Genomic DNA, 18,201 nt, shown 5'->3' on the forward strand with positions numbered 1-18,201 from the left:
GAAAGCCAAGAAATTACACCCTCGTCTTGAGGATAACAGTCATAACACTAAAACCAAACGGATTACCTATGTGGGGAAGACAGCGTGTATCGCAGTAGCTATGTCATAACTCGTGTGGGCATTTCTAATGAGCACCGAGATTGCGTCTGTGCACGGGCGCTTACTTCAGCGAGGAAGCCGAGCTAAGACACTGTGCGCGTTACAGCAGACATGCAGGAAGTTCATGTGGCATAGGTAACGCGCTATAAATGCACATCCTATTTTCCTGCTGACTGGCTTCCTGTGTAGACAAGCCCTGAGTAGGGTAGAAAACTCCTAATTTCTCATCCTCTAGATTTATTGCGTGACCCTAACAGGCAGTCCTCCGAGCAGCCATGAAGGAAATCAAAACTTGGTTCTTAGGTGGGGCTACATCCTTTTCAGGAAAAGCACAGCTGAAGGGCTGCTGAGGGAAGAGCTTTTTCTTTCTTGCTCAGCCACAACCCATCATTGCAGTTAAGGGGAGGGTGAGTTTAACTCTGAAAATCAAGGATCTTCTTGATTATTTTCTTCTTTTTTTTTTTTTTCTGTCCAGACTGAGAGTGACTGAAGACTTAGTCCAAAACAAAAACCTAGATTAACTTCCTCAATTCTGTAAAAGACAGATAAAGACAAGGAGGTCCATGCTTCACATTTGAACCTCTGCAAAGTTAACAGTATCAAACACAACTGTCCCACGCGCAAATGAATCAAATGGCTGAAGAAATGAAGCTAAAGTGTTAAATGTGTCTGGTATTTCCTGGGCAGGATCGTTAGTAGGTTGAGAGCTGAGAGTAGATTGAGGGCTAGAAATTGCTTGGCATGCCTTCGGCAGCCTTCCTCATTCATCGTGCTGTTATGTTGCAAATCAAGAACGTAGAAATCGCCTATCTCTTTTCTAATTAGCTCAGATCAACACTAGAAGTTAATAGCTGGCAAGATGATAATCTTGCAGTTTTATCACTGTAATTAGGTCATGAATTATGTTCTGTAGGATCAATAAGAGTTTTCCAAGTATTCCATCATTAAGGAGGAAAGATGTAATTAACTAATCTAGTCTGCCTTGCATTGGCAGCCAGGGGAAGGGGTAGGAGGGCATGAATGTGATACTTGTGGTGTGAATGTAGCTGCTCAACAATAATTCATCTGCCACAGCACACTGTAGAAAGCAACAGACAGTTCCTGGCAGTGTTTTTTTTTTCCTTTTAGATGTAGTAACAGGCAAAGAACAGTCTGAAGCGACAAGTTTGCCACTTGGAAGGCTGTGCCCCCCTGCAAGGCAATTAATTACTTAGCAGAATATCAGTAATAAAAATACTGCCTTTGCATAAAAGCATAAGTCATGAGCAATGTCCAAATCATTTGTTCATTTAAGGTGACCAGATCATTTACTGTCGACCAGCTTGCTTTAATCTTTATGAAAAACACCTTGGCCAGCCTATGAATGTCACACAGCCCAGCTCCTGTGCTGGGGCCACATCGCGTGCAGCACAATTTGACTGTTGGTGCAGGCTGTCAGGTACCCCGAATGTGGGAGGAAGCAAAATGCCAGGAGCTTCTGAGACCAACGTCGCTTGTTCACACTGGATTCACTTGTATTCCCAAGACCAATCCTGCACTGAAGCAGAATTGTTACCATACCTGCCTTCAGAGCTTTTTTGTCCCTTAGCTCTCCAAGGTATGTGGAATGTGTCTTGTGGCTCTTAGCCCATGAAAATTTCTCATAACAAGCTGCAGGTGCTGCAGGCAGCAGAGTGTGATCCTGGTGATCCTTCTGCTGGAAATGGTAACCTTGGAGCCTAAGCACTGGGAGCGCAATGCTATAGTTCATATGGTCTGATCCAGGTCCCAGACACTAAGCTGGAGATGTAACTCCAACTCCACCAGCTCATCCGTTTGAGGCATATGAAATGCTGGAGCAAGCTAGACCAGCATAGGGAATACAGCCTAGTAGTCAGATGGGAATGGGAGTTGTAATCCTGCTCTCGCCATGGACTGACCTTGAGACAGACACTTTTCTGTAGAAGGATGTAATGCTTAGCTGCCTACCTCTCAGGGGTGCTAAGAAGCTTAATTAATGTTTGCGTGGTAACTTTGAGATTACCTAATAAAAGGTGTTATATATTTCTGAAGGGTTGTTATGCCGTTTGTCCTAATCTATGTGTGTGGGTTAGCAGGAAGCGGAAGGTCGTATCATGATGTCATTTGCAATTTCTGACTCTAATCTACATTGACGTCTTTCGAACCCTTCTCCTTCTTCCTGCGTCCTAGAGAACTGTAATTCCTTCCTTTGTAGGACAGTGTGTTTTCTGTGCTTCACAGCTGAGCCAAGACCTAATGTGGGACAAAGACCTTCTCAATGAAGAATTGATTGAGATTCAAGGTATAGAAAGACGATTGCAAATGGCAGAGCAATAGACATAGGCACAACGGCACAGTAGAGAATTTGCCAACCTGGTGGTTGTTTATTCCTACAAGTTGAGAAGAAGATGGGTTGTTTGTCCAATGTTGGGTCTTCTCTGGTCTGGCACAACTGAGAGGAAGGCAGTGGAGGAATCTCAGCTTCGGATGGTTGTGTGTCTAGAAGGTGGTTGATTAGAGCTGAAATGGCAAGCAGAGCCAAGAGAGCTCACCTGAGAAAGTCTTTTGAGAAGCTTTGGGCTCCCTCAAGAAAGAATAATTATTTTCCCGCTTAGGCTTAGGGTCCTGGAGAGCAGAGTGTGCCTCCTGGGAGTTGTAGGACAAGGTAAAATGCAGCTTGCTGGAGTAAGCGCTTGTATTTTCTGTATGGCTGATGACTGGGGAGGAGGACGGTGTCTTGTTGTTTGCTGTGAAAGAGGGAGAACAAAGGCTAGAACTTGAAGCAGAGACTAGGACAAGGAGAACAGAAGACCAAGAAGATGCATTTAGAGAGCATCCAGGCAGCATGTGAAGCTCTGAAAGGTGCCAAAGCAGTGTGTCTTCTCTTGTATTCAAAGGGCCGCAGGCCCTTCAGCTGTTGAAGTGCTGAAGTGTCTAACGTTAGTGGCCAGGGCCGCTGGGTGGAAATAAGTTACTGGGGAAGTTTTGTTTCTGCAGAAACAAAGCTGTTGTGTCATAAATCTAAGTCCTAAAGCATGGGGAACAGGTCTGGCTTTCTTTGGATAAAATCTTAAAGAAATTATGAGCCCTCTTGCTGCTGTTTCCCCCTTTCATTCTCTCTCGCGTGCCATTTGCATGATCTGCAATCTTAGCCAAAGAGTACCTCCAACTTTTTCTGTGTAATGCTGCAAGTTTGTAAGCAAACAGGATAAGCAACTGAGAAACCCAGCAGCACCGCTCAGGAATGTGAAGTATTTCGAAGCAGATCTTTCTAGAAGTGAAGCAGATTCTTTCTGTGTGGATCACGGCTCCTGCTGCGTGGGGAAACTTTCCTCCCTTTCCTTCAATCAGTGGTGGGAGGCCCTGCGGAGGGAGAGGTCCACCTCTCACCTGTCCTATTGCCCTTGTTGTACTTTCATAGCTCTGCACCTCACCCCTGCTTTATCATGCCACTTTTATTTAAATAGTCCTTAACAGCAACCAGTAAAATAATAACTCCTACGTGCTTAGGGTCTTCAGAGGAGGTATGTGCCATCTTTGGAGTCACAATATGACCCTATATGCTTCCTCTATAAACAGCCATAGAAGCAACTGTGTTTACAGTGTCCTTCTGCCTGACCTCGGGTTTTATTTCCCTTGTGACTGTCCCAGGATCACTGTTAAGCACTGTTACTCCTGGGACACTTCATGTTCCAGGAGGGACAGCTATAAATTAGAGCCAACTTCATTTCTTCCACTGGAGACGCTATCCCTTCAGGGTGGTAAATAGTGCTTTTCCCAACATTGCAGGATTGTCCGATTAAATAATAGGAAGGCTGTGTGCAATTTGGCCTCTTGGCCCTTGGGAAGAGGATAGCAAGGGCAGCGTGAGTGCCAGTTCTCTGCCAGCTCCATCCAGACTTAGGTGGTGGTGGTGGTTCAGGGGGAGAACCTGGGAGGAGCAGCCTTGACCCTCAAAGTTTGTTTTACCTCTGAGGTTTCCAGAATGTATTTTGGGAATGAAATTTCCAGTTTGTTGAAAATTATGTTTCTTCTGAGGTTTGCCCTAGCAAGTGGTGTGGTGGTGTTATGCCCTTGGTTCCCCAGAGTGAGAGGGAACCTCAGTAACAGAGCAGGTCAGCACAAAGGGTGCACTTGGGAGCTCCGCTAAGAAACCTTGCTGGGTTTGTTAGCTTGGGTCCTCTGCAAGAGCTGATGCTGCCGGGAGGAGGCAGTGGCTGGAGCTGGGAGGAAGAAGCAGGGTTCCGCAGGCAGAGTGGTCTGTGAAAGGCAGCGCTGCAGGTCCGAGGGAGGGGAAGGAAGGACAGACGGTCACGAGCTGTCAGGTGTCTGAGGAGTGATAGACAGCGTTATGAAATTGGGATCACGAGTAGGAGAGGGCAGGGGGCTACTAGGTAAAGAGGAGGAGGAGGAGGAAGTGGCCGTGAGCCTTGCCTGAAGGACAGGTTGGGAACCGTTGGTCCAGTGACCAGAGTGCAGGACAGGAAACCAGTTTCCTTCATCTGCGACTAATGGGCTGTGTGACGTGGACAAACTGGCCTACTTCTCTTTGCCTCAGTGATCCAGTCTGCAACCGAGTGACCTCACCACTTGCCTTCCTATGTAAGAGCTTCCACAGGCTCACTGTGCCCAGTTTATCCTTTGACTTCTACCAGCAACCGCTTCTCACTCGCTTATCACCGAAAAGCTTATGCGCCTTTGCTTACAGACCACACATGACTACACATTTTCTGACAGGTTCAGAACTGGAAATCAGCAAATACAAATATTGACCTTCCTAGAGCTTTCCTCCAAAGAGCTGGGATATTCAGCTGAGCTGCTGAACCTGATGCTCTTCTCTGCCAGCCCTGGGGCAAAAGCTCCTTTTGGCCAGTAACATCAAGTTGCCTGCGGCACTGGCTGGCCATGTCCCACATCTCAGATGGCAGAGAGTTGGGAAGAAGCCAGGTGCTTTTATGAAACAGGTTGGCTGGCAACTGGGATCTGGACGGTAGGACTCGGGGAGCGCAGAAAGGTGCATTGCCTTGGGGGATTAGTGCCTGTCCTGGCTGGAGCTGCTCCTTACAACCCTATTTGGACATGTGACTTAATCCCCATCACTACCCAATCTACCAGTAATAAACATGTAGAAGATTTAATGCATTCCACCCGGGAGGAGAGGGCTCAGCCAAGAAGCTTCTAACTAGGTCACTGATGAGCAATCTTTCCCCTCCCTCTGTGTCATTTTTATTAATCACTTGAAAAATACGTTGAGTAATGATTGCAAGCATCTTGTCAAGCCAATTAAAAACAGAGAAAGGTAGGGCTGTGAAGCTGAAGACAAATGCTGTGCTGGTTTTAAATGAGTGTCTGTAAACCCCACTGACCTGTGAGTAATTACCTCCAAAAAAAATTGGCAGCTGTGTGTTTCTCAGTGTGAAGGCTTGTTTCTCCTGAATCCACAGGGCAAACAGTTCATTATGGTCCAGAGATGTATCACCAGAGCAAAACCACTTTGAATCTGTCTTGTAGCTGCCCTTAGTCTGGTTTGTCTATTAGCATATAGACTCTTCGGCAAGGGCTTGTCAAAAGGTTTCACGCACTTTGAGCATTAAATAAAAATAATACAGAGCACTTACTAGGGAAGGTAGTTTATTTTATGTAGCTTGGCTGAACGTAAGTTCCCATAGCTTTATAATCTGTCCGACTAGAAGACAAATTGTCAAATCTTCCTGTTTGATGAGGCTGAACAGTGCTGGAGTTTGAGGGAGAAAGAGCTGCTAGGTAATCTCGCCATCTTCTCGGTTCCGTGTGATGAGTTTCCCTCGAGTGGATTCTCTAGACCATTCAGCTAATTCAGCTGTGCTTGATTTGGGCTTTTTTGGTTTATATTTTACGTGTCAGATGGATTGTATGTGCCAACAATAAATATTTATACTCTTGTATTCCATTTACTCTATATCTGCATTTCGTCTTCCGTGAAATATGTGCCAGGACTGTGGGTGCTATGAAACAACATTGCTCTTTGGGAGGCTGTTGCATAGTGTGTTCGATCCTGCTGTCCAGGATGTTTCTTCCCATCTGTTCCTGGCTCAGATCCTCTTCCTCTCAATTTTAGTCACTGCTTTTGGTTACCATTCGTAGATTGAAATGAGATATTAAGGAGAGGGATACAAGTATGCCACGCTGCCTTCTGTTGCCGCTGTTCTGTCAACTGGGTGGTAATAACAAAAGGCAATTAGTTACACAAATAAGCTTTCCTGTGGGATGGTTGAGAGTGGCCTTTCTCTAAAACTATTTATGAAACAAATGGAAAAACACACGCTTCCCTCTTTCCTAAAAGGAGTAACAGCCCAGGTATGCGGCAGGCTGGCGCGCTAAACCTGCCACCCCTTCAATATTAGGTTCTTGTTTGGTGTCGCCTCTGGAAACTCACGTTAGGAAGCATAAATCACAGCAGGAGTTTTGTTTTCTGCTGGTGCAAGGGACTTGCTGAAAGCCTCCTGCACTTGCCAAGTAAGAAGTAAAATTAAATCGTGATTTGCCCCTGCACAGTTGTGGGGGCTTTTCATGCTCTCCATCTCGTAACTCTGTTGCAGGTGTCACACTGCCAACCCCCCTGCTTTAAAGTCTCCTTTTTTCCCTTCCCACGCAAGTTGTTGTTTTCCTGTGGAAAGCAGCTATGTGCCTGAAGCCACCTGTGTTTTCTGTCCTCCAGAGTTAATGAGCTCTATGTGGATGACCCAGACAAAGACAGTGGAGGTAAAATAGAAGTGAATCTGAACATCAGTTTGCCAAACCTGCATTGTGAATGTGAGTACCCCTTTTAACTTATCAGGTTTTCTTTGTATTTTAAGTAACACTTGAAAGGGGCCCAGACTGGTACGGTGACCCTTCTTCTGTAACCGGGTGGATGGAGATCAAGTAGCTGCAGCCTTTGCCAATACCCCATCGCTTGCTGTTCAGAACACCTGTTTTCTTGGACCCTGTGCTCGCTCTGCAGCCTGTGTTAGTGGCTGACCTCCCTCGCTGGCTTCTTCCTAAATCTCGTTCCCTTTTTTCATAGCGACCTTTTTGTCTCTGGGAGCAAGAAACCTCCCAGGTTTCATTCGTAACTCTGAATGCACCAGCTACTTGTTGGCTTTTCACAAATCACCTGCCTTGCCCACCTGAAGTTTTTCTGGTTGTGTAATTGAGGCTGCAGTGAGCTGGCAGGGTATGGGAGGTATATTTGCGTCAAATAGGCAGTCTGAGAAGTTTGGTTACAAAGCTCTTTCTGAAGAGCTGGTATAACAATATTTGACAAATGACATTACTAGCACAGTTTAGTCAAATGTCAGGAAAAAAGATGTGGATTTTTTCCCAGTGAAAGCAATGCACGCTTTTCCTATGCAACCTTTCTGTTATTTCTTTTGTTTTGATTTTTGTCTCCTCCCCTCCCACCAATGCAGTAGTTGGACTAGACATCCAAGATGAAATGGGAAGGCACGAAGTGGGTCATATTGACAACTCAATGAAGATACCTCTCAATAATGGGGATGGCTGCAGGTTTGAGGGCCATTTCAGCATCAACAAGGTGAGTAGGAATGACAATGGGTGAGTGTGTGCTGGCTGGGGAAATGCCATCAAGATCCATTTGTAAAATGCTCATGAAAATCTGTGTGTTGGTATCTCTCCTGTAGAGTGTACGTTCATGTCCCTAATCGATGGTAAGGTTAAGTTTCTCGGTGCTGCAGAAGCGTAGGGAGAGGAGGCTGCATATTTAGACTCACAGAGAATGTGTTAGGTCAGGCTTTTTCTTCGTTCTCCGAAACAGGTAATCAAGATAGCATTGCTTAACAGCAAAGAGAAGGTCTGCGTTGCGGCTAGTGCTGTCACTATCAGTGCAGCAGCCTAATGTTTAGGGGATGTATGAACACCCTACAAATGCCAAACGGCTTCTATGTTTACTCGTCAAGACTTTTGCACCTCCAAAATGTGACTCACTGTGCAGAGGTCTTTAGCAATGTTTCTATCCAAGTGCTCTTTTGTTCCGAGAGCCGCAGAATGACAGGAATGTTCCCTACTAGAGGGTGCCAGCATAACAGAAGCAGCTCCGTGCTGAGATGTTTGGAATACGTGCACGCGGCCTCTGCGCATGCTTTGTCAGGATGATCCGTTTCTGTATCAAAGAATGAAAATCCAGGCCTGGAGGAGGCCCCTCTCTGGGATGGGTGTGTTCAGAATTGAATAATCTTGCTATGTAATGCTGGAGATGACTAGCTGGGGTGGGGGAGGCAGTGGTGGGGCCCACTGATGTCCTCAGAAGGGCACACCCTTTATTCATGCCTCCTCATGTACCACAGGCTACAAAATCCTACTTCCTTCTTTTCCTCCCAGGTCATGTTAAATCGCATCTAAAAATAACAGGCAGAACCTCTTACTGATTCTGTGGCATGGAAAGGATTAGGGACTTAAAAAAGAGGACGTTTCTTTCCTCGCCTCTAAGCCACCAAGATTACTGGCAGTTGATAGTCCACAAAACTGGGAAAGGGCTTCTTGAAAGGTAGTTCTTGTTCTGTTAATTCCCAAAGCACAGAGCTGAAATACTTGGGGTTTTGTCTGGTAGATGTGGTGTGTTCTGCTCACCAGAGCGACTCAAAAGGGGGTTGCTGTATGTGCAGTGAGGAGCTCCCTTCACTGCTTCGTCTGTGAGAGGACACTAATTGCATTGTCTCATAGGGTGGTTGGGATTGCTGTCAGAGGGAGGGGACCTGACCCAGGACTTCTGGCTCTGAAAACCTAAACCTATCGTGTGTGAGCTGGAAGTCTGCAGTTCCTTGTCAGAAATTGTACAGGCTTCTGTATAGCTGCTGTCTAGAGTGGGACATGGCCTGGCTTGAAACTTCACCAAGGGTTGCACTTGGGTGTTATTCTCAGGCCTGAAGAGGGAGGACAAGGTAACAGTGAGATGATTGTATGTACTACTTACTGCAGAGTCTGCCACCCTGTTTACCAAGCTTGCGTATGACACAGCTCGTGTCCACACCTGAAAGTGTTCCCAGGAGTGCGCTGCTGTTCCTCAAGTCATTTAAATTAGCTTTCCTGAAAGCACATGGAACCGGCATGTGGCCTCCTGTGGCCCTGCTGGTGAGGTGTCTCTACAGAGAGCACAATGGGCACCAGTTGTATAACCGTCCTCCCACTCTTGTCTTAGGCCAGGTTGGATTGCTCCTCAGTGTTGCCTAATTTCCCAACCTTTTCTCAATAGGAAAAAAATCTTGCACCCTTGCAACAGTGATTGAGCTGAATCTGCTGAAAGACTTCACAGAGTAGGGCTAGTGACCTGAAAAGTGTGTGCATACTAGAGTGATCCTATCAGAATGACACTAGTGCTCATTTTCTGTCTTGAAACGAAGTCCTTAGGTGAAATCTGTATTTTTCAGAAATTTGTGTTTCCCTCTGTTTAAAACATTAAAACCAGAAAATCCTGTACTTGGAAGGGCTATTGCCAGGACTAGAAGCTGAAGATCTAGCTTAGTTTGTATGGGAAGCCCCATTGTTTTTGGTGTTTTTTTCTCTTTTTATATAAAACTTGTGCAAAATCTTCTCAAATGTAAGGTTGCTTATGACCAGTACTATAATAAGAATATATCCACAGCTTTCTTGGGTTGTTCTGCAGCAGTGGGCCCATTTACAAATGCAAGATGTGGGAGTAAAACATTAAGCAACTGTTTGATGCCTGTCAGAGACATGAATCTTATTTAAATAGGGATGAAAGACATAGCCTTAAGTGTTAGGAATACCTAAAGTTGGGAGTGATCCACTCATCACCTCCTAGTCAGCAGCAGAAGCGATGTGAGGGTGCCAGACTCTTGGGCTGTGGGATGTAACCGATCTCCGCTCCCTATGCAGTATGGTGGTGTTGGTCAAGTCAAGTGCAGGAAGGTATTTCAGAGCCTTTCTCTGACATGCCAGAGGTTGTCCACTGCTAAGTAGATACAGCCTGCCAGGCTGGATGGATGCAGGCATTTCTGCTTCATATCGCAGAGCCTAGCAATGCCTTGAGGGATAAAATGTGAAATCCTGTCTTCCCTGTCTTGACTAATTTTAGGTCCCTGGTAACTTTCACGTGTCAACGCATAGTGCCACTGCGCAGCCTCAGAATCCTGACATGACTCACGTCATCCACAAGCTCTCATTTGGGGACAAGTTACAGGTGAGCTCTCTTCCCTGAAAATTCCCTGGCTCTAGGGGAATGAATGCAATGAGTGACTTTAATATTAGACACTTTGGTATGGAAGGGCCATGCACAGTGTGGGGAGGACATGATAAAGGACTGCCTGGGTAGGCAAGCCCATCTCTTGCATTCATGCAGTGTACACTCAGTCCGGAAGAGCTCACAAACTCCTTGCACACCACCACTTCAGGAGGGAGTAGTGTTCAGTCATAGAGTAACTTTGCTGTTTCCATCTGAAACTGAAAGTGCTTTTGTAAAACCACATGGCTATCTTCCTGCAGGGAGTAGAAATGGGGATTCCTGGCTTTGCAAAATCCTACATTACTGTACAGTACTGTTTTCAGTATTAATACAGCAAATATCTTGACTGCCTTTGCAGAGGAGCAGTGAGTACACTAAGGGAAGATGCGTGCTCACTACTGTCTTTACCATGGCACCAGTTAAGTTCTTTTTAATTTTCATTTCACTGTACTTGTATAGCAGACACTTATTAGTCAAATTTGTTCTATGAAACACAAGTTGGACTTAGAACTGCCAGTTTCCTGCTGGGAAGAAGCTGAATGTGTGCACTTGCCCAGTCGATAGAGTTTCACCAGGTGTTGCAAGTTATGTAATAATTCCTGATTTCTCAATAAGGACAGATTACAGCACTTCTCTAGCCTACTTCCAAGGAGCAAGCATCATAGGTGGGAGTTATATATGTGCACACCCAGTTTGCGACTCACCCTAAACATTGCTTACCCATAGTCTCTCTGTAATCTTCTTTCCTCAGCACAGACGTCTCATTAGTCTGCTTCTTGTACACCCACTTCCAAAACCCTTTTTCATGCTAACAAGTCTAAGCGTTGCTTTGTAGTCTTCTGATTCTGCTCCCGGCTTCTTTTAGGAAATATCTTGTGTGGGAACGCTGAAATATTAGCATATAAATAAGCTTGGCTTAATGTCTGTAAAGCACACTGAGATTATGAAAAATATTAGGTAAGTGCTAATAGAGAGTTCTGCAGTTTGCGTGGGAAATCAGTGCTCGAAGGTAGCGTTCCCATTGTTTTATCATGGAGTCTTTGAGTAATGGAACTGAAGTGCGAATCAGCATGAATGAGATGAGAAGCCTGGACAGTTGGGAGCAGAGGAGCAAGCGTCTTCAGTTCTGGTGGTGAGAAACCTGTCTAGCAAACATGTAGTTGGCTCCTGATTTGGACAAGTTCTGATTAGTATTTTCAAAGTTCAAAATAACTACTCATCATCTCCATACACAAGAATGGAGCATGTAGGTGCTGCTGATCCTGTAGGCAAACATGAGTTCAACAGCACAAATTAAAGAAGGATATGTTCACTAAACAGGTGCTACCAAGACTCAGCAAGCAGCGTAGAGAGTCAGCAAGTAAGGAGAGCCTTTACATCTATCTAGAAACACCTTTGAATATTTTGGGTTGTCTCCGCCTGCTTTGATGTAATATATGCTCATATTTCTTAAAGAGGGTGAGGAACTTCTCATTCGCTTGTGTCATGTGCTGGGAGTTAGTTCTTTGTAGGTCGTTACCAACTTTGCCAGAATGATCCACTAAGGTACATGCTGTGTTTTCCAGAAAAACAGTCTATTTGAAATAAAGGTTTAAACCTCGTCTGGCAATGAATGAGCTTCAGTTCTTCAACAGTAGTTCATGCACAATAGTGTCAGACTTTTTGTAGATCTTTCCCTCGTGTAGATGAGACCAAAATTCAAGTTCTTGTATGTCAGGTAACCAAGCAGAGACAGATATGTGGAAAGTAGGAGATTACACATTTTTAATCATAGAATTCTCTTGAGTGCTAGATAAAACTGGGATTATTCAACATCATTAACTTTGTGAGAGGTCTTGTGTTCCCTTGGGATTTGTGAGGTTGGAAGTTATTTTAGCCTGCTGTTGGACTCTGCCTGAGTTATATGTCCAGTTATATATCATAGAATCATAGAATGGTTTAGGTTGGAAGGTACCTTAAAGATCATCTAGTTCCAAAACCCCTGCCCTGGGCAGGGACACCTCCCACTAGACCGGGCTGCTCAAAGCCCCATCCAACCTGGCCTTGAACACCTCCAGGGATGGGACAGCCACAGCTTCTCTGGGCAACCTGTTCCAGTGTTTCACCACCCTGACAGTAAAGAATTTCTTCCTGATATCTAATCTAAATCTCCCCTCTTTCAGTTTATAACCATTACCCCTTGTCCTATCGCTACACTCCTGATAAAGAGTCCCTCTCCAGCTTTCTTACAGGCCCCCTCTCAGTACTAGAAGGCGGCTATAAGGTCTCCCCAGAACCTTCTTTTCTCCAGGCTGAACAACCCCAACTCTCTCAGCCTGTCTTCATAGGAGAGGTGCTCCAGCCCTCTGATCATCTTTGTGGCCCTCCTCTGGACACACTCCAACAGGTCAAACAATATGTTTTTGCATGTGTTTGTAGAGGTTAAAACCTAGAGTGTTCAAGGTCCTGGCAGGCATCTTTTTGAGGTCCATGTTGGCAGGAGAATAAAATGTTGGCACTGTTAAACCACTGGCTAGCCTCCTGTGCCACTACTCCAAGCACTAGATTTGGCCTTGGTAGTGCAGGACAGTCTTGAGAGCATCTGGCTAAACAGGCTTGCTTAAGTTCTCTGTTGCAAAGCAATTTTGTTACCGTGGCCAAAAGCTTACTCCCTGTTGAAGTCCCTCCAGGTACTTAACAAGGTACAAACAAGTATGTTCCCCCAAGGAACACACCTGTGCACTTTGTAGAGCAGAGATTAATTAGCAGTCTATGGACAGCGAGTATTGTAATGAGAGTCCAGAATATTCCACAAGGAAAATTGTGGTAAAACATCAGACTGGGAGTTACAAATGCCATCCGTGTTGCAAAGACAAGAGAGGCAGATGCACCAAAGGACCTGATGGCACAGAAACTGGCAGTTGAGGAGATGCCTGGTGGCTTTGTCTGTGTGGAAGCTCTGTAAGTCGCAGTTTGCAAACTCACCGTGTAGAGAGATGCAGAGCAGACAACTTTTACATATAAACAGAAATGTGGATGCTGGGGAGGCAAGGACAAGAATGTAAGTCCAAATATACAGGTACCTCACAGGACAGATAGATACAGTTGTTTGCTGAGTGTAACCACTCTAATATTTACTGTTAGTGTTTGAAGTGGACCTTAAAGTCTCTGGCCCAGATATGCTACGAGACTTACTTCTCAGCTGTGTCACGAATAGAACATAATACTGTAGCTCAGTCCAGGGGCTCCTCTTTCTTTGTATGCTTTTTAAAAAGAAAATAAAGAATATGTACAGTCTGCATGTGTAGTTCAGAAATGGTTGCTGTTGTGTAAAATATTTGAAAGGCACTGTAGAAGGTTCAGCTGCTGCTTTTGCTCTGTGCTTCTTACCAGCATCTTGCCAGTTGAGTCGAACTTTCTGATCATTTTGTTTCTCTAGAATTTCCTTTCTCAGGAGAGAAACAGGTTCAGTTGCTATTTCCTCCAAATCGTCATCAACTCTGTAGCATTCAGAATACGGAAACAGCCATTAGGATGAGACAAATACATCCACATGCTATCGGTTGTTGAGAGGGTCTGGGAAGGAGATTGCATTGCCCTGTTAGTGAGGTGAAACTTGGTCACACCACTGACCAAATACTTCTTCCAAACTCTTCTTCCCTGTTGTCTGGCTTAAGGTCAGGAATTTCTAGGTTGTGGAGTTACTTGTCTGTTCTGTATAGCTTACTGTACATTATGTGAATGATGCAACCTCTGATCTACAGCTGTTGCGGTGGGGTTTTCCCTGTCTAGAGAGTTCACAAACTGATTATTCTGTTGGTGGACATCAGACTCCAGATCATAGTATGTGGAAGGCATGGGATGGAAATCCTGTTATTCTGGGCAAACAGATACTTGCATGCCTGGGACCAGCTGCAGGAAAAGCTGAATGGATGGCAGCGTTGGCATGTGTCCTCTCCACCTCCAAGGTCATAGTGTATGTGGTGTGAAAGCTGGGCTGATGACTTAAAGCGGTACAAGCCCAACTGCTCTGGCCTGAGCTGCCTTTACAAGAGAACTCTTGAGTTTTTAGCAGAATTTGACTCCCATTTATTTCCCTTTCAGCCTGATAAATGAATTTCACAGTTAACTATGCAAAGCTAACTATTTCTTAGGAAATACCTCACAATGAAATTTCACAACTGGCCTCTTCCAACTGCAATTCCTTTAGCTTTGGAGTGGTTTAGGAGTTTCATCTTGTAAGACGTTGTGAAATCAAATTTTTTACTTGGAACCAGCCTCTGTGGTGATGGTCACTGAAAGATATTTCAAGTCATCTTTTATTGGGTTGCAGCTTTGTTTTCGGAAAGGTTGAATCAGGCTGATCTCCTCGTTACAGGATAGGATAGGGAAGCAAAGGTCAAGCGTACCAAGTCAGAGCATAATTCCTTCATATGTCTTTTTGCTTTCCAGGTCCATAACGTTCATGGAGCATTCAATGCCTTGGAGGGAGCAGACAAACTCAGCTCAAATCGTATGTATTCTTGGTGATTACAGGTTTTAGCCACTCTGCAAGAGGGAAAACAGGCCCATTCATGCAACACTGGTGTATCTAGAAGTCTTTAATCTGCCTCTCTAACCAAAATCATCTCGACATTGCTGACTGACATTTCCATTTTCTCCAGTACCATAGAGAAGTCTTAGCCCAAAAGGTCCTTTGCAGCCCTTCTGCAACCTGGACATTGTCTCCAGCTCTATTATGACAAACTCAGAGTTACTGAGCTTTTTATCCATATCCTATTCCTATAGCTTGCCTTAGCTGCTGTCACCACCAGCAGAACTTTTCCTTGTTCTCGTGTTGCAAGTTAGCTCTTACCTTAAGTTCTACCCTGTGGCTGGAAGGATAGACACTTTCATTGCCCTTCTTTATGACCAGCAACACAAAAAGTAATTTCCAGTGCATGCTACAATTCAGCACAGTTTTTCTTCTTCAAGTGTTCAGGCTCCCGCAGGATATCATTCTTGTCCACTTCTTGGAACAAAATTTCTATAGTTGTTCCTGAAGCTAGACAATTGTGGTTGTGTTTGTTTTTTTTTTTTTTTCCTCTCCAGGAGCCAAACGTCATTGTGTTACACTTTGTCAAAGGATCCTGCAGAGAAATCATTTAGAATTCTAGTTTAGAACTGTTTCAGAAGACACAAAAAATGGCCCAAGCCATTTAAATCATGAAAAAAATTGGATTAATAATTGTTAAGCAGTTGTAGGAGAAGGAAGGAGAAAGAGAGAGAGAAAGAAAGAGAGAGAGAAAGAAAGAAAGAAACAAACATGGGTACACAAGAAAAGGGACTACACAGGTTGTGATACCTCAGCGCTTTCTGTCAAAAGCAGCTCAGTGAGCTGCAGCTCTAACCTTAGCTCGTTCTTGATTTATCCAGGACAGCTTTTTGTGGTGCTGATAAGTCCTACCATTTATACCTGCAAGCAGTTAGGAAGGTTCAAGTGACACAAACTGATCTCTGTGGGTCGTGGTGCTACAGAAGTCTTAGAATGGTGTGCAGGTTCTGGCGTCACCTGAGTGCCTTACAAAGTTTTGTACAAAGGACATAAATGTAGGATGTGAAATTGTCACTTTGTCACAGAATCTGAGATAAAGAGGAGGGACATACCCTTTTTGTGACGTGACTTGTTTTAGTTTATTTCGCACACACTTAACTTTGAAATGTTATGTAGGTTGTGCTTCCTTTCTGTGAATGCTAACTTATACTTTCCTTCCCTTTCCTGGCCGCAGCTCTTGCATCTCATGATTACATATTGAAGATAGTCCCGACGGTGTATGAAGACATGAGCGGCAAGCAGCGATACTCATACCAATATACTGTAGCAAATAAGGTAAAGAAGCAAGTAGTTCTCAGAGAAGCTCCCCATTGCAGCCCAGTGGATGCATGGAGGATCTTCAGTCATCATTCCTCCTCCCTCTTGCTCCTCTGCTCTGCAGCCATGAGCATTGGTTTGTAGGTGAGCAGTAGCCTCTGCTGGGAGAAGGAGGAATTGAAGCTCTTCAGAGTAGGCCTTCCCATTGCTCCTGGTGCTGGCATTTACCAGGGTTGGGGTTGTCAGGGCTTGTCAGAGCAGGTGGTGGTATTGTTTTTATTCTAGAGAAAGGTATTCCTACCCCTATACGTCACTTTAACTGATCTAGATTTCTATAAATTGTGTGGAAGGTTTTTACGAGCTGCAGAAGTTCTTGTGGTTTGTGTCAAGATGCATCTGGATGGAAATTGCAGTTCAACTGAACGTGCAAAAGAGCACTTACTTATGGTTTTATTAATAAAACAGTCTCAATTGTGATGCATGTATCAGACAAATAAGTTAGGAGAGTTTTTAGCTTTTTACACATGTTGATTTCAGATATTAAGCCACTGAATCTGCATCAGCAAATATGTACTGGTTGGCTATTTCACAGTGCCTACTTTATTGTAGTGGATTATGATAGTTATTGGCGACTTTTTAATTCTTAAATTAGTTTACATTAAATGTGAAGATATTTGTATTTTAATAATACAATGTACTGAACTTAAAAAGACCCTATTTATTTTTTAAGGTAAAAAGCCTCTTTCAATTGAAAGCGATTTGCCAGTCAGGTGCTAAGTGAAAGTACAGAATCACTTTATAATATCTAATTACTCCTAGTTTGCCATAACTGAGAATCAAATACGCACTGTCATGGACTAGTTCTGAGATTAACGTTCCTGTCTAGTGACTTTTGGGCTTGCTTGTACAGTGTGTCCCAATGATTTGGATGTCTCCCTCTGTTCAGATTACAATGTATTTGTTCTGCTTAATGTCACAACTGTTGTTCTGATAAGACTCTTGCGACGCAAGTTCTGAAAGTAATTTGGAAAATAGACAGCAGGAGCTTTTGACACTTCTGTGAGCATGGTTGCAAATTGGGGCATTCAGCCAAGGCTGACTCATTAGGGCTGGCTTACTGGTGGGGAAAAGGGGAGAGGAAGGGAAAAATGATGTCAGTTCTATCAAAACTGAAGTGCAGAGAAACAGTGCTGCCTCGGCGTTTTCTTCTCATTAAAAATAAAAATTCTTTTGTCGGTGCTTTAGTCCCTGATTCCCGTACTGATCAGTAGGAAACAGAAATTGGAAGCCATTGGAATAGTCTGGCACAGATTGGCTAGTATGAAGAGATGAGTAGAGTCTTAAGTGTGGACTGTCTGTCTCCCCTCCCCTTTTACCTCCTAGGCCCTCTGTTTCCTCAGTTCCCCAGATAGCCACTGTCCCAAGATACGCTGCAGAACTTCTGCAGTAAGAGCCCTGAAAGTGTTATGACTAGGGACTTCAGCTGCTTTCCGCTTCTCTTGTCATCCATGGAAAAAAAAAAACTAAATAGAGGGAAATTTGGGATTTATGTGAAATTAGTGAAGGAGATAGACGCTGTTTCACTAGCTCCCTCTGAGCTCACAGAGAGTAAAATTATCTTTTTGGTATCATTCTCGTGGGTAGCCTCTCCCTTGTTCTTTCTTCATCTTTCCAAAGTATTTGAGTTTGTCTTTGCCTCTGTGTGAAGGAAAATTAAAACAGAAGAGGTCATCTGAGTTGGCAGGCATGTCATAGGGCTAAAGAAGGGAAGAGCAGGTGGGTAAGGAGGCATTGTGTGCCAGGCTGGTGCTGGTGGCTCTCATCGGATTGCTGAGTCCCCAGCCTGCTTTTCTTTGATTTTTCTTCAGTCTGTCAAGATAAATGTCCTGATCCTTGAAAATTGATATATATTCCCACTGAGAGCACAGAAAAAATATCGGCTCAAAAAGATGTGACTTTTGATACTAAGTTGATGTTAGGATCTGTTCGACGTTGGCATTGTGCAGTATGTCTTGTTGGGGTGTTGTCCTGTGGCTGATTGATTGCACTGTAC

The 18,201-nt window shown here is 44.3% G+C and overlaps 1 protein-coding gene across 1 annotated transcript in view; it reads left to right on the forward strand.

Annotated features, from left to right (window-relative positions):
• Positions 1-18,201, forward strand: part of ERGIC1 (endoplasmic reticulum-golgi intermediate compartment 1) — a 59,719-nt gene that overhangs the window by 34,035 nt on the left and 7,483 nt on the right. Inside the window, exons 4-8 of the mRNA XM_063348832.1 lie at positions 6,797-6,891; positions 7,530-7,654; positions 10,172-10,276; positions 14,750-14,810; positions 16,066-16,166. Coding sequence (XP_063204902.1) covers positions 6,797-6,891; positions 7,530-7,654; positions 10,172-10,276; positions 14,750-14,810; positions 16,066-16,166 — 487 coding nt within the window. The remainder of the gene's footprint in view (positions 1-6,796; positions 6,892-7,529; positions 7,655-10,171; positions 10,277-14,749; positions 14,811-16,065; positions 16,167-18,201) is intronic.

This window comes from Chroicocephalus ridibundus, chromosome 11 (genome assembly GCF_963924245.1).
Source record: "Chroicocephalus ridibundus chromosome 11, bChrRid1.1, whole genome shotgun sequence".
NCBI lineage: Eukaryota > Metazoa > Chordata > Aves > Charadriiformes > Laridae > Chroicocephalus > Chroicocephalus ridibundus.